At 48.5% G+C, this 22,878-nt stretch overlaps 2 protein-coding genes across 2 annotated transcripts in view; both read right to left on the bottom strand.

Annotated features, from left to right (window-relative positions):
- Nucleotides 1-3,258, bottom strand: part of LOC144173268 (fatty acid hydroxylase domain-containing protein 2-like) — a 67,465-nt gene extending 64,207 nt beyond the window's left edge. Inside the window, exon 1 of the mRNA XM_077701754.1 lies at nucleotides 3,131-3,258. The gene's annotated coding sequence lies outside the window, so the exon portion shown is untranslated. The remainder of the gene's footprint in view (nucleotides 1-3,130) is intronic.
- Nucleotides 3,259-16,794: 13,536 nt separating this feature from the next.
- The window catches only part of Ube3a (ubiquitin protein ligase E3A), a 39,242-nt gene continuing 33,158 nt past the window's right edge, over nucleotides 16,795-22,878 (bottom strand). The window contains exons 14-16 of the mRNA XM_077703225.1: nucleotides 22,205-22,278; nucleotides 21,210-21,353; nucleotides 16,795-18,455 (exon numbers count right to left, since the gene is read on the bottom strand). Of these exons, the coding sequence (XP_077559351.1) occupies nucleotides 18,335-18,455; nucleotides 21,210-21,353; nucleotides 22,205-22,278 (339 nt within the window). The 3' untranslated portion in view covers nucleotides 16,795-18,334. The remainder of the gene's footprint in view (nucleotides 18,456-21,209; nucleotides 21,354-22,204; nucleotides 22,279-22,878) is intronic.

The following is a 22,878-nucleotide window of genomic DNA, read 5'->3' as shown; positions in this document are numbered from 1 at the left end:
GGAGAGGACAATAGCAGTCTATCGTGCCTTCGTGGCGGTACAATTGTGGGAGCACATTTTAATACATATTTTGCCGCGGTCAACTCTGACAAACTGTCCTGCCTGTGTCCGTGTCCTTTGTGTGGTATTTTCTTCTTTTTTTTTTTTCAAAAGTACAATGAATGTTTGTTTTTTATCTTCGCTTCGGTCGTTAAAGTTGGTCGTTAGCTTCCCGCTCATATATGTCTGCGGCAAACGAAGTTGTCATCGCTGAAAAATTAGCGATTAAGAAAACAGATTGCGTGCGCCACTGCGATGAAAGCGAGATAAGCCTCATTAATCAGGACGTTGTGGTGCCTAACAACTAGAAAGTGCACTGCGGGCTCCGGTTTACTTTGTCACAGTATGTGAATCGCACGGTTTATGCCTTCCTCGTGACCACCGACAAAGGGCTATAGAACTCTCAGAATTCACTTTTGTTTGTTCATTGAAGAGGAAGCACGCTTTTGATTTTGCTTCGGCTAATTCTCTAATCAAGCGTCTTTGGAATTTATTGATACAAACGTAATTCCGCGGTTTAAAATTGTTCGAACAGCCAATGCCGAACAAATGTGAAAGAGACTTGGGGGTGCACGGCTCCATTGCCTCACGCTACAGACTTCGAATTTCTTTCTAAATATTCCAGGCTTCTACGCTCTAAGGTAAATAAATGCAAAAGCGGGGACAAAATACCGTGTCAGCAACCCTTGAAACCTGGCAGATAAAAGTGTAGAAGAAAGTGTTTTCACCGGCGGGCTCGAAAGGGTCAGCTGCCGAACTTCGGAACGATAGCGAGGCGCTTCGGATAATTAAATCGGTGCTTTGATGTATAATAAATTATGGTGCCCGTCTGATCTTTGATGCTTGCTTTTTTTTCTTCCTACCGCCGCCGGATCATATTTGGGGGGAAACAAGCAAACAATAAAGTATGATAATCCACAGCTGTTTGACCCGCGGAAAAAAATCCCCCCCCCCCCCCCTTGTTTACATTCCTGAAAACTCTTTTCACTCCAGAGCGACCCGCAGAGAGAGGCAATCAAGGGGATGCATAATCGCGCCAATAAATGAGCGCACTTAAAGAAAAAGGCGACGAATAAACACCTGGAATCAAATTAATTTCAAATAAGAAGCTTTATTTATTTTATTTATTTATTGACATACTGCTAGCCTGATTGCCAGGCTTTAAGCAGGAGTGGGGGAAAGTGGTACAAGAATATTCACCAAAATAACAGTGAGCTTCTTATAAGCTTCTTGAAAGCTACAATAAGCTTCTTGAAAGCTACTAGCATTGATGACTTTTCTGAAAAGCCGGGTGGGCGCTTTACCGGCGGAGTCTCTTTCTAGCTAAAGGAGGCCCGTGAAAGATGCTAGGGGCAGCGTACGCTGAATAAACGATGCGCTGACTTTTTTTGCGGGAGCCGCACGGTCCCGTCGCTTTGTACTATACCGAGATCATAAATGCGATGTAACATAAATCATAAATGTCGTAATCTAAGCCGACCTTAATCAAATCAAATCAAAGGTTTATTTTTTCAACACAAGGTTGGGGTTACATCAGGCGAAAAGCAGTTCCGTACTGTTTGAGGGTGCCTGATGACCCTTTGACGCAGCAGCGTGTTCACAATAAAAAGTACTGCGAAAAAAAAACCTATTTACAACCTAAAGTACTTGCGAGAGAAAAAAGTATCACGAAATATTACGCTCATATGTAAAAACAGACAGCGAACCAGGAATAAAAACACGTGTACAAATGATTTGTTCGCAACGAGATTAACACCTTATTGTTCGCGCATTAGGCAGAACAGGTAATGTGTGTGCGAGTGATTACAGTGCATAGTCAGTGCGCCGGCGTGGTACAAGCTAGTTGCCATTTATCTAGTGCCTACATCCGTAAGAAATCAGCCTGATCAGCTCGGGAGGGATTAACGAAGCGCGACACAAGCAGGGAACAACACTGAAGAGATGCTGTGGTGCTACGGCTTCCAAACAGGCACCCGTCACTTGATGTATTTTTTGAGAAAAAAAAGGAACGTGTAGATGGCGGGTGTATTCCGTGCTATCAGCCAGGGATAAATGAAGGGCTTCAGAGGCAGTGCGTGTAATATGGACATAGGTAACTTGGGTACTACTGAAAAAACACATATTTACACTCCTGCTTGCGAACTGAACTCAGATTAAAGGATTTATTTACCAAGAATCTGCGCATAGGTCTTGAAGCTATGGACAACCGTCTTCAAAATTTTCTAGGCCATGCCGAAAGTGCACAGGTCGCAAAAAAATTCAATGTACAGTCGTCCAAAAATGAAAGGTGATCATGCGAGCGAGTGACCTTCAGCTCAGTGCGCAAAAGCGAACGATGCCTGCTCCGAAGAATGCCCAAATTTTCGAGGTTGCACGTCCTACTAATATAAATTCCTCGAATCATGCACCGTCCGCTTTTGCGCACTGAACTGTAGACCACTCGGTCGCATGATCACCTTTCATTTTTGGACAACTGTACAAGCTATACGTCTTGAGCGAGGCTGAAACGTTTTATGCCGGAAAGCCAAAGAAAACGTCTTTCTTACTTACTGTCATACAATAATTTGGTCACAGTTAAAGGTTATGCTTATTCTTTAAATTCTTCGTGGTCCAGAACACCTAGAAAATTTTGACAACACTGTACGCGTTGGTAAGACACAGTTAAGGAAAGTTTTACATTAGACAACTAACATAATTTCGAACTGTAAGGTGTTAATGCAAGGAAGTCCAAAGACCTGACAATTAAGAGATCCCTAGTAAGTAATTGAAGGTTCTAGAGTGCTGCGTAGGCATTAGTCTCGTGCCTTTTTGTACGTTTTTCCTGCAAAATATAACAGCAATACCACCACCGAGCTCCACTACCGGCACTGAAAAAATTCGTCCGGTTGCACAAACACTGCCATGGCCCGAATGTGTGATAAGGTTCACTGATACCACAATCTACAGGGCTCCTACTCAATCAAGCACTCTCGACACATCCTCAGTGCAGCCTAGCTCAAATGGCGTAGAACCGCAATCAGCACAATTAATTACAGTGGCTCACGCAGTGTGTTGCACGCGGGCTGCCGATGCATTGGGCGAGCACACTTACCGATAAAAGCATCCACGTTTCAGCAACGGCCGCGTTGCTTTACCTTTGGCCGTCGCAGCTGGGGCGGGAACGATGAAATTGTCATCTAGCTCGTCGCAAACGTGTGCCAAACAGGTCTCAAACGAATATGTCGCGTGACGTGCACTAAGACATCCATCCCCCTTTCAAACACCCCCCCCCCCCCCCCCCCCCCATTTCTCCCACATCCCAGGACACCTTCTCCGAGTTCACGCCGAGGTTATCGCTTCATCTTCTAACCCTCTCCTCTTCCTTTCAGAACGCGTGGAGCCGCATCCCAGCGGGAGTCGGCGTTGACCTCCTCCGCTAGCGACCAGTTTCCCGTTGTCGCAGGAGGGTCGCGCGCGCACGTTTCCTTCGCGACCAGAACAAAGCGTTCGCCAGAACAAAGGCTTTCTTTCGCGAGGGTACTTACGGGTAGCTACTGAATGTCATATAGGGGTAATTCATTCTCCGGTTATCTTTTTTAACGCAACAGGGGCATGGGCGCCGTTCTGGAGCGATTTCGTGACTAGGTTTTAAGTTTCAGAAGAAATTAACGGAGCGTTTGCCTCGGCACAACGTATTTGGAAGGTTTACAAAAGAGGAAAAAGGAAATTTACAGCGTTACCTATACGTGATTTCCATTACCTTTGCATTGTGGTTGCTGCTGGTGTAAAAGCAGCTCAAGGAAAAATGTTCGTGCTTGAACATCCGGCAAACTGCGAGGCACGGTGCCCTGCGGCGCTCTGAACGCTTCGCGGCTTGGTAAGGGTCGTCGCGCACGACGCGGAAGCAATACCGTTTACTAATTAATTCATTCGCAAGTCGAGTGTACTGCGTGTTATTTTTGCGTGAAGTCGACGCTTGAGAGCTTTTGCAGAGCCACATCACAAAAGGAGTGTAATTAAACCTCCGCGCGCACCTCGGAAGGGATCGAGTGTAATTCATTTTCTAACCTGCAATACTTCACTGAAAGAAAGAAGACGGAGATAAAAAAACTTAACGAGCTGAAGCTGTCAGCCTATTGAGATGTCCGGTGCGGATCAAACAATGCGCATCACTGATTCCCTTGCACTAACACACTTGCCCTTTGCACACGAAACAACTAGGCCCAGTTAAAAAACGTAGCAAAACTATCTATTGAAAATGACAAACGCCATTGCGCTAGCCCCTCAGTGAATGCAAACAGATCGGGTTCGCTCCGTCATTGGACTAACTCTGGTATTCTGAGTACTTCCTTTACTCGAGCCTCCAGTGGAGGAGATGCTTGAAATCATTACCCTGCGCATAAGCATTGCGGAATCCTCCCCTGAACCGAGTGGAGGGAGCAATTGGAATGGAGGAGGGACTCAGGGAATGGAGGAGGGACTCAGGGCCCTAAGTGTTCGGCTCGAACATGACTGATATTCAGCTTACATTTCAACCTTTCTTGAGAACTAGAGAGGTCAAAGTCTGCCCTTTTTGTGGCGAAACCTCTTAGGGGCTGGGACTGTTGCCGTCCGTCGTCGTCTTAACCATTGTCTCATATAGTCACGGTACTAAAACACCGGGAAACTCGTTTACGCCTCGCGCTAGAACGTAACGCGTACTAAAAAAATTCCGGGACACTCGTTTATGCCTCGCGCTCGAGAGCTTCGTGCTTCAAAGACACTCTTACAGCAAAGCTGTATACCTGTATCCCCCAACGGTTTCATCTCCGTTGGCAAAAACGCCAAGGCGCCAAGAATACACTTACACACTGCATGTTTCGCCCCTCACCAGGTTTCACGTTAGTGGAGATGGCCCGGGATTTTTCCGGTCACCAAGGGCGCGAAAATTTGAGATTTTTGGGCGCAGTGCAGTGCAGTGCACATTTTAACCATTGTACTGTGTTATTCCCGTCATCAACCTTGAGTGACAAAAGGCCTCAAAAGGACAGGTGCATTTCTGCTGCATTACGTACGGCCGGGCTAAGCCAAGACCCCACCTTGAGAGGCCCCGTCGCTCCTGTATTTGTCACGTACGGCAACATGAGACTCACAGAGATATATAATGTAAGGCCCAGAGCATGGTGGAGCGTTCTGTGCTGCTGCTGCTGCTGCGGAAGAGAGCACCATGAGATGCATAGAACTACCTTATGTGATGCGAAAGAGACCACTCCCTGCACGCCTGGATGACACGAGTCTTCTCGTTCCGCGGGGCCACTAGGGAGAAGCGTCGTCTATCCGGCTTGTCTTCTAAGCAACAAAAATCTCATGGGTGTTCGGTGAAGTAGCGCACTAAATGTCCGCGAAGATTCTGGCTGGTCGAACCCATTCTCGGCGCGATTTTCTGCATCCGCCTGATTAACCAACAACCACATTTCCAACGGCAGCAACAACGATTCATGCATACTGTGGAAGCGTCTTTCACGGCTCTATTTATTAGAGCGAAAGCTATACTAAGTCATGTCTCTCAAGAACATTCATCGCGTCGCAATGACCTTCAGCCGCCGGAGTGCAATTGCGGCAGGTGTGACGTCCCTCCACGTGATCCGCTGCGAAGAGGCGTCGCCGCTCCGCTCGCTCGGAGCCTCACCGCTGCGATACCACGTGACTGGGCGTGGGTTTAATAGCTGCTTAGCCGGCGCTTGGTCGCTCAGTATCGGCATGGATGGCGTGCCCGAAGGGCCGTCTGTGTGTGCGCTTCCGCACAAACTGAATCCAGCCATCCAGTAGCTACAGCTGCACGGCAGGTTACAAAATCTCAAGCAAAGGCAAACTTTTATGAAACACTGTGTGCGTAGTCTTTGCAAAGCCAAGCCAAACAGACCTTTCGTCCGTGATGACTAGGTTTACAAGAGCTAAACAGACCCATATTTCCTCCAGTGAGTGAGTATGGGAATAACGTTTCATTTCCCGTGGTTTCTCAGTCCACTTCGTTCTTAACTTTCCCTTAGCGTTCGTCTTTCCATTCACATTCAGCACATATCTTCTGAACGTGAATGGAAGTTTTTACACGCCATGGACAAAAGACGTACGTTTCGTGGTGCAGTCGTGACATGAACCGTTGACGAGAGGGGATTCAGAAGGATTCTATCAAGAAAGGAAGCGTTATATGCGCCTAGGCGTTTGTTGCAGGCCTTCACCAACGCCTTCACAGCGCCGACGACGCATACAGCCAAGTTTCGTTTTTGGACGTGACCGGAACTAATAAAAGCTGCTGTCATTGTTGCGTGATTTCAACACTTTTTTTTTTCAAACGCACCAAGTTTTCCCTCTACCCAAAATGCGTGTTGCTGAATTTCTAACGGGATTCTGTGCTTGAAACACCTATCTTGGCTTTAGAGGAGGAGGTGGAGGAGGAGGAGGAGGAGGAGGAAATAAACTTTATTTCGGACAGACGTCAGCTTCTCGCAGGTGGTAGGCGTCGTCCAGAGGGCTTCAGGGACCTGAAGGCCTCGGGAGGTGGCAAACCCCTTCTCTGAGACCTCCAAGCTCCTCAGAGTCAGCTCCCATATGCTTGAGGGCCAAGAGGGGTGGGCATGGGTCAGCTGGACACTGAAAGAAAATAAAACAGAGTGTTAGCGAGTGTCCAACTGGCACATTGAGGGCAGTTGGAAGTAAGGATAAGGTAAAGATGGGAGTGTTGGAGCCTGGTTTTGTTTGGGAAAGTGGGATTGCAGTTTTTAACAGTAAACAGTCTAGATGTACACTCGTCGATTTGTCATGCCGATTTTCGTTTTTGTACTCAGCCCTACCTGCACTGTTTTTATCATTTCCTTCATCTCATTTCCAATATTTTTTTTTATTTTCCCTCTGACTGCTGTCCCCACAGTCTTCACATACTTACCACATATAACCAACCGTATCTGTCGTAACGGGCCAGGACGACCACCTGACCGTCGCCGTTGGACGCACGAACCCCAACACCGGCACTCCTGAACTTCATTGTGGATACCGGACTACTTGACTTCATTTAGTTTATGCCAAATGGCGTACTTGCGCAATAAAAAATTGCCTCCATCTCCCCGCGAGGGAACCCTGGTGTGATGCGGCGCATCTGGGAGTTCCCATTGGGTTGATTCTCTACTTCGCGTGAAACGTATCGTGAACGCGTAGGATGCCTTCCATCACATGCGGATGTTCTCATACACGGGACGATTGAGGCAATTTTACATTTTCATGCACATGCATACGCGAAATGAGAGAGTACACGTGTTTTAGCGGCCACCACCCAGCGCGATACCCGCTTTATATTCACAGCGCTTGAAGGAGAGGAGACCGCGGAGGAGAGTCGCGCATGCGCGCACATGCGCACCGGAGCAGCTGTCAACGCAGCGTTAACGCAGCGAAGCGCGCGCCAACCAAGCGCGCCAGCTGTCATTATGCTAATGCGCCGGAGTGAGAGTGTTGCACACAACTGTGGGAGAGGCGAACGGAGGAGGGCTGCGGACGGACGCCGCCGCCGCCGACGACGACGCAGGAGGGACATGCCCCAGAGCAAGAGATGCGCCGCATCTAAAAATAGGCGACTTGAAACGAATCACTAATCACTTTTCAGGGTATTACGGCAGCAAATAAACACGCTTAAATATTACAATTAAATATTACCTTGGTTAATATTTAACCAAGGTAATAACCTTATAACCTTAAATATTAACCTTAACCTTAACCTTAAATATTACCTTGGTTGATTTATCTGTCATAGGAATCGGTAAAACATGAAAGTAAAATGTGCAGCGAAATCTGAAGCTGAGCATGATTTACGGGTCGGCAGCTGCCTTGTGGGTGTGCTTGGCGAGCGACGTCCTGCTGGCGGGTCGCTTCGGCAAAGGTGTACTTTCGTCATTTACGTGACGGATATGACGTCAGCGATATCTTGGTGTTTACCGGCATAAAACACTTTCGTGTTAAAATATAAAACCCGAAAACGAACAACCCTAAGTATAACGTGCTCTTTAGTACTAAAGGTTGCTTCCCCTCAAGAAGACCCTGTGTGCAAGGGTGCACCCTTTATAGGGCGCTAGCTTCGTTGTACTAACGTCATTTCCGTGACGGCAAGGCTTCAGCAAGGCTCGGGAGTGGGCTAGTTGGTGTTTTAGCATCTTGAAGTGCAGAGGTGCGCTGCCTGACACGAAACGTAGGACAGGGTTAATACCACAAAAACAGACAAGGTGAGCGCAAACTATCAACTGTTTATTATCTTGTGAAGGGGGGCGGTTATATATGACGGAAATGAAGAACATACACGAAAAAATAACAATAAAACGCTACACGTGACATGATATCTATTCCTCATTTAGGAAACTTATTTCACGCGCCGAAAGCCGGATTGAAGGGGCGCTAACGCAATCTCCCTCCACTCCTGACAACATTGCATATGCTTCGTATATCTCGCGGGTAATCCTGTCTCTGGAGCGGAACAAAATGGTTGTCCCCTCAAAATCGGGCGAACATTTCTTCTCGCACTTCTTAACATGCGCGGCCAAATTTCCATTTGCCGCCAGTTGCGCGCATGCATTCTTATGTTCCCGTAATCTGTCATTGAGACAGCGGCCTGATTGCCCCACGTACGATCTACCACAGGAGAGGGGGATCTTGTATACAATACCCTCTGCGCAGTTGACGAACTGGCGCCTGTGCCGTGTGCCACATTCGAAACCTTTTTTCCCCTCTCTTGATTTGCAGCCTTGCACAGTCCCTTTAGTTTCAACGGGGCAGAAAATACCACCGGAATATTATGTTTGGCGCCCACTTTCTTTAGCCGGTGTGAAACCCTGTGAATGTAGTTCATGACAACTGGTCGAATCTTAGGTATTTCCCTGTTCTTCTCGGGGCTGTTTGCGTTTTTCACCTTCTTCAGCACATTCTCTGCAACTGATACAAGTACATGGGTAGGGTAACCACCCTTTTTCAGCCTTATACATTGGCGGTCTAGGCTGTCAGTCACAGTGTGCGAGCACGATTTCGTGATTGCCTGCGTGATGCAGGAAGTTGCAATTCCACGCTTAATCAATTTGGTGTGGGACGAGTCATAAGGCAGCAGTCCCTTCTCCCCTCTCGTGCGGTAGGCCCAACATGTGTGAAATTCTTCTTCTTTTAAAAACAGGTCAAGAAATTGTAGGCACTTGTTTTCCGGCTTTTCGTGTGTGAAATCTAGCCCCACATGCAACCGGCTGAACTGTTCCATAATTTTAGGGATGGCACTGTCGAGGTTTGTTCCTGAAGGCATGCATACTAAAAAGTCGTCGACGTAGCGGAAACACCTTGTTACACCAAGTGGTGTCAAGTCCTCGAGAAGATTCACATCCCCTTTTGCCAAATAAATGTCTGCTAACACCGGAGCTATGCATGAGCCAATCGTGATCCCGTCTTGCTGGGAATAAACAGTTCCCTTGAATTCAATGTACACAGACTGCAAATAGATCCTGAGCAGGTCCAAGAAAGAAGGAACACTAACACACGTTTCATTCTGGAACTTGACGGCTCCATAAGCGAGTATGCAGTCCTCTACTTCCAGTAAAAGACGTTCTTGCGGAATACTGTAAAACAGGTCTTTCACATCTACTGAAAAACAAGACACTGGGGGGGAACTGTCCAGAAAACTGATAATGTCCTCGGAGTTGCGGACGAGGAAGGGGTCGTTGACATGCAGTTTGTTCAGGTGGGACTGTAGGTAACGAGCTGTAGCCTGCTGCCACGTTGCCTTGTCTTCGACGATAACCCTGAAGGGTGCGCCTTCCTTGTGGCTCTTCAAAGTGAAGAAAGGACGCAGGCACAGTTCCTTAGCGGACTTGATTCGTTCAGCCAACCTCTCAATTCCCGAGTCCACGCAGCGGATTCTTCCTGCAACCCTGAAGCATAAGCACACCATCATTTGGTGCCCCGGTCACGAGGGGCTAGACGGAAACGAGATGGCCGATGAGGTAGCGAGGTTCCTAACGTACCGCGCCGAGTCAGAGCACTCGTACAGTCTTCCCCCTCCCGAAACCCACCAAGAACTCCTCACCAGGCTTCGTCTCAGCAGGCAGAAGTTTCCCCCTCCACACAAAGGCCTTAACACTTATGAAAGCCAAACACTAAGGAAAATTCAAACAAACACCTTCATACACAAGTCTAGACTTGCTCTAATGTTCCCGAACTCCACCAACGAACACTGCAAAAAATGTGGAGAGGTGGCAAATCTCTTCCACGCATCCTGGGGATGCCCCGTTATATGGCCCCCGGAGAACGCCCACGAACCCAACACACTAGAGACATGGGAGGCAGCCCTGGCCAACTCCGCCCTCGGGACTCAGCGAGAGCTGATCCGGAGAGCGAAGATCGGGGCAGCTGAAACTGGGGCCCTGGAAAGAGGGCTCCACTCACTTCTCTAGCCCCACCTTACCCTTCCCTCCTCCCCTTTCCCATCAATAAAGTTTACTGACTGACTGACTGACTTCTCACCTCCAAACCTGCAACTGCGGAAGATAGCGCTCGTACAAAGGCCAATCCCTACAACCATAATCTCCGATTCTAATACGGCCATTCAAAATTTTGCCGCAGGCCTCTTATCACCCCTGCCACTGAAGCGACTACGGACCACATCTTGGAGACCTGTCGGGGTCTTGAGTCCACACGAATTCGCCACATGAGGGTCCTTGGGTACCACCCAGGACCATTGGCAGATCCAGAGGGGGGGTCGGATGTCCTGATCCTTCCTTTAAGTTTTGAATTTGTGCCACCAAAAAGATGACTCCTCAGGTCGTAGAAAAGGTCAAACTGATGATTTGTTCTATTTCTTGTATTATTGCTTTTCCGAAATTTCGGTGAATAAAAAAGGCCACTCCTCCTCCTTATCATCATCATCATCATCACTGATAGGAGCTGACCCCCCTCTCAGTAAAAGCCAGGATCCGCCCCAGAGCCCCATCACCAGCAAGTCTGGCCTCACCAATTCTACTCCCTAATCCCAGCCTCCAACCCTTTTGCAGATAACAATGTCCCATAATTCAAATTATGTAACCTTGTGTCGCTGTCTGTGCATCTGTACCCTACATGGCTCTGCATACTCGTTACGTACGTAGCCCTGTGAATGCGCCAGATGTCGAGGTCACGGCCTGAGTACATAGGGGCTCCTTCCAGGGCCCCCTCGAGTACGCAGCCTGCTATAAGCCAGGCAAATGGATGATGCAAATCCTAAACGACCAGTATGAAATCATAACCGGAGTGGACTTCATTATAGTCCGGCAGTGATGCTGCAATTTGTCTTTTAGGACGTCATTATCATTTGTGCGGATGTCATGGCAGTTCAGTACGTGTGAACCTTCTATTCAAAAAGGGCACCGCTCCACGTGGTGATTTTGGTTTGTAGCAGCTTTGCTATGGCTTATTGGTCATACGTGCGCACGGTCATACCGTGAGCAGGAGTTTATCCAGAATTTCGATTTTGGGGGGTGTCAAGTCCGATGGGGGTGTTGGAAAGATGTTGGGGGTGTGTGGTGTGTATGAATTGCTTGGGCAATGGGCTCGCGGTTGCGGGATTTTTTTTGGAGGGGGGGGGGGGGTGTCGAAATCCTTTGGGGGGGGGGGGGGAAGCGGTACGTGTATAAATCTCAGCCGTAGGGCCACCTTGTACAAGTAGAAACACAAGTTACGTTTGGCACAGCTCCTCTCCTGTAGTTTTAATGCCCATTACTAAAGAAATATACCTGTTGGCAGCCAATAAAACTGATGTCGGTTAGTAGCACTAGTAGAAGTAGGAGTGGCGGTAGTAGGATTGGTAGCGCTGGTGGTGGTAGTAGTATAGTAGTAGTGCTACTTTCTTGCGCTGTTGCTGCTGCCACTGTCACTCTAATGTACTCTATTCTAATGTTGCCATGCTGCAATGATTAAACTGGCCACCGTGCACGTGTGGTTAGAGGCAAAGAAGGAATAGCTTGTGCCCTTCAATACGGTGGTGGTGGCACCATTTACAACATGGCTGTTTAACTGCTTGATGTAAAAGGTCCATAAAGCAGACGTGCACTGTTGCAGTAAAACTATTACATGGCTGTATTAGATTATCATCACGAGAACAAACAAGAAGAAAGGAACGAAGTATAACATTTGACTAACCATGCAAGCAAGTCTTCCAGAGTTTGTAGTATGCTACAGAATCGACATTTAAACTATTCGACCCACACATAAGTATTTCATCGGAATTACTGCCAAATGCTTTAAACCCGTTTTCAACTGAAAAATTTTCTAGAGTCTTGCCTTAGTGCTCCTCCCATGGACGACCCCGTGTCGCGCCCCTCCCCCTGCTCTCGCCTTCAACTCGACCACTCACGCCCGGCACAGAAGTCCCGTCTTTCTTCTGTTGCTCTTCCTGGATACCTGGTCGCTCCCCCGATGCCTCGCTCTTCGAAATATCCCCCAACAAAGCTAGGGCCAACACAGCCCTCACACGTTTACCCCACATCACTAGAAAACGGGTTCACCTAATGGGATCTCCACGTCTACACCCCACACTGCCAGATCACCGTATTAGCCCCCCTTGACCACCTAATTCGGCGCTGCTCCGCGCTTTGTCTGTACCGGCCCGGCCTCCACAACGATGCCTCCTGTTGCCTTTTAAGGTGACCCTCCATTTGAAGGCCCTAACTCTCGCAGCGCTTGGGCTGTTCGGCGCAGAGAGTGGTCTTTCCCGAGTAGTGACGACTGGGGCCTACCCCGGTCGTGAGAATTCTCTTATGAGGTATGATCCTGGATCCACACCTTAGCCTGGCCTCCGCTGTCTGAAATGGGAACTACTGTATGGCCGTCATGGACACACCATCTGTTCAACTGGGCTACCCTTCCCTTCCTTTCTACCCATATTTTGGCCGCATGGCCTTCCCTTGGTCAATAAAGGGCTACAGCAACAACGCCTTGTGGAGTTCGTGGAGACCCACGCTTCAGACTGCGTTAGCTATCGGCAGACGCGCCCATCCCGCGATGCCTGGCGGCGCACCGGCACCGCTCTTCATATCCTAAGGTCCCCAGAACAGCTTTCAACGACGGGGCTCGGCTGGGCCCATCCAGATGGCACGAACGCTCAAGGAGACGGGATCTACATAGAGGAAATTTATGGAGATCAAGGGAGCTCGACCCTTTACCATCCGCACGGACAGTGCAGCCCTCAGAGAATTCGCAACTCTTGACCTGCGCTCATTCATCACGAGCTGACAAGCTACATGGCAGCAATTAGTCATGTGCACTTCTTTCTAGAATGGGTTCGCAAACACCAGCTAGGGAATTGTAGGGAATAAAAGGGCTCATGCCCCTGCTCGTGCGAATAAAAACCAGAGCGACTCTCACCCGTGGCCTCAGGGCTACAACCCTAAAGAAGAACGCGCCCGCTCATCGCCAGTCTCGAGTCTCGAAGGCAACAGCTGAAGGACTTTCGCAGTTCCCGCCGCAATCTTCCTCCTCCCACTCCTGATCTTACACGCCGCGAAGGCACTTACATCCGCCAGGCTCCGACTCTCTCCGTCCCTTGTGACCTAATTCTTCACTATATCATGACCCGAGATGGCACGCCCCACAGTCAGGTGTGTAGTGCCTATCCCTGCGTTAAACATACTTACTAAGCTTGTCCTCGCGCCAGGCGATCACCCCACCTTCTTCATCCACACCTTTTTTCATCCCACATTCCATACTCATGGCCACTCCTCCGCCTGACCTTCGCCCGATCCTCTGGCCTCGCCTCGCCCGCCACATTGCCAACGTGCGGGGCCCTGACACCTGCGGAATACCCGCCTGAACGCATTCGAGGCGCACCAGAACCCCATTTTCGGCAGCCCGAACATGGACCACTTTAAATAAAGTTTGATCTCTCTTTCTCTCTCGACCCCTATAGTTCTGGCGATGGTGTAGCAGCGCTTCGGGAGACGAGGAGCCTGCCTTTTCCCACCTGGACAGAACATCGTCCTAGCACTAGCACTAGCCGAACGGTAGGACCGCAAGATGATGGGAGCTGTAGGAAGACTTGGATAAAAATCCGGAGAATTTCCGTTACTGGGCTCGATCAATTTCTCACCACGGCACCGTACGATTGTCCCAGCGTTATTCACATCTTGGCACCCCTGATGTGAGGCCTTGTTGTCTGCAAATGCAGCTGAGGCTGAATAAATCAGAGAAGATGGCACGCAATTCCCGCGAGTATAAAGCAACCTAATGAGGCTCGCCGACGCAATCGGCTGCAATGCTTCTGGGGCTCGAAACACGTACGCCTTGTTTAAACATGGCGGCGGGTCGTCTTCCTCGACGCGCGTACCCGCACAGACCCGCTCCGGTTGAAATGTTCCGCATGCACCAGACGGAGCGCGGCGAAGAAGGATGCAGTGGTCGCGAGTACGCAGATGCGCACTATAAACCGGCCACTACAGTGCTCCGAGTTCATTATGAAGTTTAACGCGCCGACGCTACACAGGCGGATGAGGCGCGCCGTAGTGGAGGGCTCCGGATTAATTTTCACCACTAAGGATCTTTAATGTGCGCTGAAATCTCGAACACACGGGCATTTTCGCTTCCCGCCTCCATCAGAAAAGCGGCCGCCGCGGCCGGGAATCGGACCCGCGTCCGTGGGCTCAGCAACACAATTCCTTAGCCACCTCAGCGGGTCACTACAAGTTGGAGGCAGAGCAGTGGTCGCTGCGATGTCTGACAAGGAGTGAGGACACCGAGTGTCAGTTGTCTCTGTCGCTGCGGGCCGACGAGATCGTTGTCTGCATGCACGCTTCCGGAGTGCGTGCATCCCGTTGGGAAAGTAGGGAAGGTTCGAAAGTGCATTCAGCCAGATGAGGGGCGCGTGGCTCAGCATGGGGCTCATTTTGTCACGAAAGGATCATCGGTCTTTGTAAGGGAGGGGCCTCACAAGACCGTCACCAGAGAGGTGTGCCCGTAAGCCATTTGTACTGCAGCTGGCGCATGCTGTAGGGCAGCTTGTATTGCTGCTAGTGAGCTGCACGAGCCCTGCCTGCTTGATGCTGACACAGCTTGCGACAAATAACGCGCTTGCAAAGAAAACTTGAATGGGCATTTCAAAGCCTAAATCCCGTAACAAGTCAGGTGAGCTGCTTTCAGGGGGAGGCAGCTGCTCAAGCTCAGCCGTGAACATGGGGAAACCTCCAGCTGAGCCACCCAAATTGGTGAGGTTGGTGATATGGTTTTTCTGTCAGTCACAGATGATAGTGGAGATCTGCCGCTCCCCCCCCCAAAGAATGGCAACTACTCACAACAGATGATGAGAGCCAATCATCAAGTGACGTCCACATTCCTTGGCTGCGGCTTCCGGCTACTCCCGGGCCTGCCAACTCGTTGAGCTGCCCCGCTGCGAGAGACTCGAGCCAGTGCAACATGCTTGCAGGTTTATCAGGAGAACATGACAGCAGCAGCATCATGTGACAAACATTGGTGTGGACTGTGTGGAGACATTCTGCGTTTTAAGTGCGAATGCACTTCTTAAGCGACCCTGAACCTGCGTCCACCGGCGATGTCCTCGTGCGAATGCTCGTGCCTGGCCGCTGACATGGCACATACCCACGTGGGGGATTGGCCAGGAATCTCCTCGTCTTCCTTGGCAACGGGGGGAGATGGGCGCGCGCTGCCTGGCCGCTGACATGGCACATACCCACGTGGGGGATTGGCCAGGAATCGGGCGTGAGAAGGGCTAATGCACCCGCTTAAGGAGTACTGACACGAAATTTCAAAGCTGAGATCCGCTCTAGCAATCAAGTATAACGACAACACAAATAGGTGTCTGTGAATAAATGCATCTTTCTTTCTTTGTAGTTGTGTGTGTGTGTGTGTGATCTCTCTTTCGCGAACATTACCGAACCGCGCAAATTCAACTTGTGCATTCGCACTTTCACATTCTTCCCCTCGGGGAAATGCGGGGAATTTTTTCCCTACTTGAGGGGTTGTGCAGTGTGGTGCTATTTGAGTTGAAGTGGTGTCCAGTCTTTAGGGAGAAGGATTGCGGGAGTTTTGGAGACACGATTTGGTATTGGTATGAGGAAGAGAGACGAGCTAGTGGACGACATGCCCAGCATATGATGTCATGTGGAATCGCTGTTCTACTGCACAGCCTTTTTTGATGACAAGGTTGGGCTAGGCCCCGTCCATCATGGACCCGACTGTTCGGCACGTGTGAGATGTGAGATGGCTCTTCTTGTCCAGGCTGGATCGAACATCATACGTCAGTAGTGCCAGAGCAGAGTGGCTCAGATCAACCAAACAAGGGGTACCTCGACACGTGGCTTCCTGAACAAAGGATCCACACCTACCTCGACACGTGGCTTCCTGAACAAAGGATCCACACCTACCTTTACAGCTCAATAAACGTTTCGTCTATCTCTCTCTTTAGACAAGTCAGGATAGTAAACCCCCTCTGAAAGATTTCCACCAGTTGGCTTTCTCTCTCGCCTGCCTTCCACCTCAGTGCTGCAGTCATGGCCGTCACATGTGGAGGATTGACCGAGCGTTGCTCACACCACAACCTATGTATAGGCTCTAATCTGAAGCAGTAAAGTAATCCCGTAATCAAAACACCACATGTGTTAACATTCCGATCGTGCTATGCAACAAATAGATAGCAATTTGTTCCCCTTTTAGGGGCCACACAACCACTCATCATGCAGCCTAAAAACTGTAGCGGGGTAGCACAAGGGCAAGGCAACACCAAACTTTGCAAACGGAAACTAAGAAACAAAGAACTTGAACATTTATTTCACTTAACACAAATATGACACAAAAGCAATGTCCCGGTGTCGTGAGGTGTGTTGGCAATGTGCCAACATAACATGGCACTAGCCATAACCAAAGTATTTTCTCGACCTAATACAGAAATTTGTTCTTGGATTGAAAAAACACAACATTGAAACCAACTATGTGCTTCAACAAAATATTTTTTTCCCCCATTAAGCATAAGTTACACTGGTTGCTCGTGCCAAGCTTATCTCAAATGACAAGTGTCAAATGCCAACAAATTTCATTGTATTTATATATGTATACGCCACGTATAAAAACCTCAGCTATTACTGCTTGAAAAGTCAGGACAAGAAATAAACTCGCTGTACTCAATACACTAGCTACAAAACGCACAAACAGGGAAAACTAAGACTGGAACTCCTGTAGCATCTTCTCAGTGAGGATTGAAAGCAGTCTGGGATTTCGCGCTTACAATGTTTTGTGTATGTACAGAAAGTAAATTTACAAGTGACATAAGCGCAGTGTATATGGTGGTACACGGCTTGCTTGACGTCATCTTCAATCCCTCATTCGCACATTCAGCCTTTTTTCTTTTTCTTTTGTAAGAGTGAGGGGTTGCATCAAGACAAACTCTTCACGACAAAATAATTGCGGTGAAATCTCGTGACAGAAGCTGTCAATAATACTCTAGGCAGACTAAAAGCATCGGCAGACTCTGTAAATTTTCAGAAATATCGCGCCCCTGCATTAGGCCGACAATGCTGACACTTGCCTCCACATAAGCTGCTACTTGTAGCAGTCTTGCAAAGCCTAACACAGATTCCGAGCGACCTGTAGCTTCTAATTAGGCGACAAGTCTCGCTGTTTGTTGCTTTTTCCATCGCAAACCCCACGTACTTGCAATCCATCTTGAAATAAAAAAGGCAGCGACCTTAATAAAACTGCGCAGCTGCTAAACGCTGCCGCTTCCCAAAGAATTCAAATGGCGTGCAGCAATTCAAAATGGGCGCAAATGTCCCCCAAGTTCGGGTCGCAGTAAAAATTACCTGCCTAGAAAGCTGCACACACTACCCCCTTAAGAAATATCTGAATAATAAAAGTGCAATGACTTTCCAGTGCCATAAACAGAGTGCGCTTCCGCTCCTCCTAATGGACAGCTCACACAACATTTGAACAGTGGAGAACTAAGAGCCAGCGTACAACCAGAGGTACCGCGCTGCAACTCCATTACACGCCGGCGGATATGAGCACAAGGGCAGCCCTGCTATATTAACACTGCCACACTGACGACACACTACCGCCGCCACATAAGGCAGGCACAGACGAGCCACACTCAACTCCAGCTGTCAACGGGCCATTCGGTCCGGCACCTCGCTGGTTATACAAATCCTTTATCGGCACGACGAGGACCCGAACGAGAGAAGGCCGTACAAGCCACGTCACAAAACACCGTCTTCCGCCGGTGCGGGCAAAGGGTGGCGAGAGAATCCGCGGGGTGCAGGTTGTGGGGCCTCGGGTGTGTAGAGAGCCGTTAAAACATGCCGAACCCCTTGGAGTAGTTGATGGCTTTGAGCAGGCGGTCAGCCAGTTTCTCCTTTGAAGAGTACTCGGGCAGCAGGAGCACGTTGAAGCAGGTGTGCGCTGTCGGCAGCCTGCGAGGAGGTCGCAAGGGCTCACACTTGTCACAACAAGCAGTTTGGATTACGCAAGACATAGTCCTGCTAAACAGTAAGGCTTAGGCCAAACCGTCATAGTGATCGAGATTGATAAGCGAATTTTTTTTATTTAGATAATACAATTTTTTTCTCTAGAAGGAGACCAAGAAGAGTGCTTATCACCACAATCCAAATTTTCTTGAGAGCCTTGAAGCAGTTTCTGTGTGTATTTAGGCACTGCAGAACAAAAACCATAACACTTGGTAGGGACCAAACCTATTCAAACTCAATGGGTAACTTGATTTTATCTTACACACTTCAGCATGGTAATTAAATTTCGGCTACTTTCATTTTAAAATATAGGTATTTACATCTTCATCTTGTAACTGCTTCGCACCCGTGATTCTTAAAGACATTACGCGATCCCAAATGGTCTTTAATAACTGTAGCCTTTGCGTTAGTTATGAAACAGTTTGACAACTTTGTGTGAATGTCATTCCTCCACTGTGATGCCTTGCTTGTTAGCTCAGCAAAAGTCTCACGGTGTCACATTGTGAAGACACTATTAAAGCTATCAGCTGCTATGGCCTTGAATATAACTTGACAATGTAGGAGGGGGAGGGCCCACACATTTTTGAACAAGGTGGAAGCCATTTTGAAACACAAACAGACAAACCAAAAATTAACTGCAAAGAGAAGAAGATGCATTGTTCCCCCATGAAAGACGAGCAGCGAGTGAACCTACAGAGATGCTATTTGAAAAATTTGCACTTGCTGCAGAACAGTTGAACTTTGCCAGCGGCACTTCACAGACAGAGGAGCACCCTTCAACGCCTGACCCTTCCCACTTGCAGCGAAACACACAAAAAGTCCTTTCAGGTAACCAAATAATGAATGCTTTCTTCAAAAAAGCCGTTCCACTCAATGTGAAGGCTGTCGGAAGTGCACAGCAGTGATCCGCCATAATGGGCTGTAGCGCCATTATCTGCTCACTGCTTCCACCCAACGCATTTAAACTTTCCCGCCTTTGCAGTGCTTGCGCGCCCCCTGCCTGAAACTGCGCCAGCGCGAGTTCTGTTCTTTTAGGGGTGAAGCTCCTCTTGCTCGGGCCCTGTCCCGTCCCTCGTTGCTGCTGTACACGGCACCATGATGATGATTGTGGCAGGATCCCCCTAGGGATTGGCCAACCAGAGATTGGCCGAAGAGGTCAAAGCGTTCAACGTGCTCGTTGCTACCCAACAAGGAGGAGAGGAAGAAGAAGAGGTTGTCATTCGTCGCCTGTGAGCTCAAGACACGTACCGGGAGTACGAGACACAAGACGCTCTGCAGAAGGCGACGGCCAAGGTGGAAAAAATGTCACACACCGAATTCTCATCGTCCCAAACAAGCCCTACATAATCACCACAAACATCGACGTCGTCGACGGGCTTGTCAACGAAGCGGTGGGAAGTCTCAAGCTTTGCGAGCGAGGAATGGTGGTCCTGACGCGGCGGCACCCGGTTTCGATCCCATGACTCTCTGGCCGCGACGGGAGGTACGTGGCACAATTCCTACTGCGCTACAAACCGAGACGCAAGGATGGTAACGAACGCGCCTTATGTCCTTCACTCATTCAGATGGTGCATGCCGTCAAGAAGACCTATAGCAATGTTTTACGGTTTCACCGATAAGCATTTTAGCTTCGCCCCTCTCATCATCATTCACTTCGTGGAGATGGTGGGAATTTTTTGTGCTTGCTTTTCCTCCTGCACGTGCTGTCATTGCACTGCCACTTTTTTTTCACTTACTATCGTAAAAGCCAACCCAACGAGCGATCCTAACTAAATGAACGCGGGCGCTGCCGGTTAATGACGTATATTTTGCCTCAAATGTACCTACAGTTTTCTTTGCGCTAAACAACGGGGAGATGTATGACAAGCACCAGCAGTTCAAGAGTTTCAAACGCTTATGACTATATAAACCGCTTGGCTTTCAAAGCCTCTGGGTTACGCCGCGATGACAAAACGCCGTGGGGAGATATACATGGGTCCGGCAAGCGAGCTATGACAACAAGGCGAGCTCCTAAAGTGCTCTGCCTAAATAAAGAGCCATGAAGAGAAAATACAACTTCATTTAATTTTAAAGAACTAGGATTCAGTATCTCACTCAGCTCCATTAGAGCCACAAAAGATGTTTTTTTAACGAAAAAAAAAAAAAAAAGCAAGAAGTATTTTAAAACTTTCAAATTTTGCGCCGCAGTGACGTGTTATGAGCAAGAATGACGTCATACGGGCCAACCATAAAACACAATTTTCAGTGCGTTAACTGCACGTTAGCATTCAAGTGATGCGGTCAAATGGAACTAGAGGCCCCATTACAGATGTCCAGTCACGTGTCGTCGCGACAGGTCAGTTAGGTGGCCGCCAATCGCACAAACAAGGTTCTGTGACGTCATAGGAAAGTTGCGGGAAATTAGCTAGGGGGTCGCGACTGCTTCAAACGTTTTCTTTAATATCTCCGTTATTTGTACGAAGATTGCGATGATATTGGTATCATTGTTATCGGGACTAAGCAGTCTTTCTAATAAACCAAACTTGTATTTTGTCTTCATGACTCCTTTAATATTCTTGGCCACAGCTAGCAGGTAGCCCTCAACGACAGCCAATTTAGTGCTCTGGGACTAGAGCCTAAAAGGAAGAGTGGCTACACCTGAGGAGCTGACAGGGCCACTGCCCTTACTGGGGAAGACCCGACCCTGTGCAGTGGACGCACCTTTCAGAGTCCGTGCCGTGACGTGCAATGACCAGTTTGAGCTTGGAGAGGCCTCCCACGGGCACCCGGTCGCTCCCCGTTGCAAACTGAAGCAGCTTCCTCTTCTGCTCTTGGCTGAACTCGTGCACCAACTCCCAAAAGTGCCTGGAGAGGGCAAAGGAGATGATGCCCGGTGTAACTGATCCACGCTCGGAAGGAATTGACAAGAACAGAGACTATGGTGCAACTGCTTGACGCAGCATAACTCAAAAACCCTACAGGTATGCAGCCTGTGTACTGATTACTTCCTGGCACTAAAATTAGTCGGAAAAAAAAAACAACAACAACAACAAAAGACAGATTCCAAGAGGGAGAAAACAAAAATAACACAAAAAAAGCAGCCCAGAAAGTGCAAGGAAAACAAAAATACCAAGCCCTAACTGTGTTCACGGGGGGTGTGTGCCACATACGGGCGTGACTGGGCAGGTTTCATGAAAGCACATCGCCCAAGGTCAGTTCGGCATCCGCTTTATTTTTCTTGCAGTGCTGGTTTGAGTTTAGGCATTATATTCTAAAAACCGTCATGCATTACTACTGCTACCTCTAACAGTTCATAAAACCCACCAATTTTACTTATCCATCAAAAAAAGAGCTTTGGTAGGGAAGCTATGATTATTTTGTCACATGCAAGCTAGCAACGTCTACATATGCACAAAAATCTGACGGTTGGTTGGGTAAAGCTGAAGGCATCCCGTGCTGCAAGATAGCTTCGTAACCAGGAGTGACAAAACGCACACGAGAGGTATAAGGTTCCATTCTTAAGACATTCTTAAGCAGAGGTGACAAACACAGCACCCGTGTTTGTCGCCTCTGCTCTCAGTCCCGTCCCTGCGCTGTTCAACTTTATGCAATGAACCAACTAGCCCAGTTACAAACCCTCCTACATTCTCAAGAGCTGTGCCCTAAGAGGGCACGACTAGTGTGAATGGGGCAAGCTGTAACATCAAGAAGTTTACCTGATAATGGGAGAGCCGGCAGTGTAGCCACCATCGTACTCGGTTGACTCTTCCAAAGCATTGAAGTCAAAGTTCTGTAAGAATGACAACAAAGCAGATCAGAAAGTTGATTTGGGATACCCGCCTAAAGGCATCTACAGTAAAAACCAATATGGGCAGTAAGTAGTCACGCGCATGGATAAGAAAGCATGAGGCAAAACCCAATCTCCAGGAACTAACAAAATTGTCATCTGGGCAGGGGAAAAAAAAGAAAAGTTTGTACCGGTAGACCAATAAAGAACATAAAATTTCAAAACAAGGCCTGGAAATTCAAAGCTAGTGCCAAATACATAGGCTCTAGCTCCAATATCTAATAAAGCCTTGCTCTCAAGCAGCTGCCCTTTACCACCATTTTATATTTACTATTCCTCTTTCCCCATCAGGCCCGATTTACATTCGACCAGGTCATCAAAAGCATGCCACTAGAGTTAGTAGGTGTAATACACCCCGCGAATTAGCAACCAGCAATTTGACATCCAGTCACTACTTTCCCTTACAGGGGCACTGACACAAAATTTTGAAGGCGAGATACTTCGGAGATAGATTGGTGTGAACACATATACATCATCTGCAAAATATCAGCGGCGAATACAGCCTAGAACATATTTAAAATCAATTTTAAAGTGTGCGAAACG

The sequence above is a fragment of the Haemaphysalis longicornis genome, unplaced genomic scaffold (assembly GCF_048455015.1).
Source record: "Haemaphysalis longicornis isolate Haplotype H1 unplaced genomic scaffold, Haemaphysalis longicornis Haplotype H1 scaffold_3, whole genome shotgun sequence".
NCBI classification, from domain to species: domain Eukaryota; kingdom Metazoa; phylum Arthropoda; class Arachnida; order Ixodida; family Ixodidae; genus Haemaphysalis; species Haemaphysalis longicornis.
This window is presented reverse-complemented; position numbering and strand designations above follow the sequence as displayed.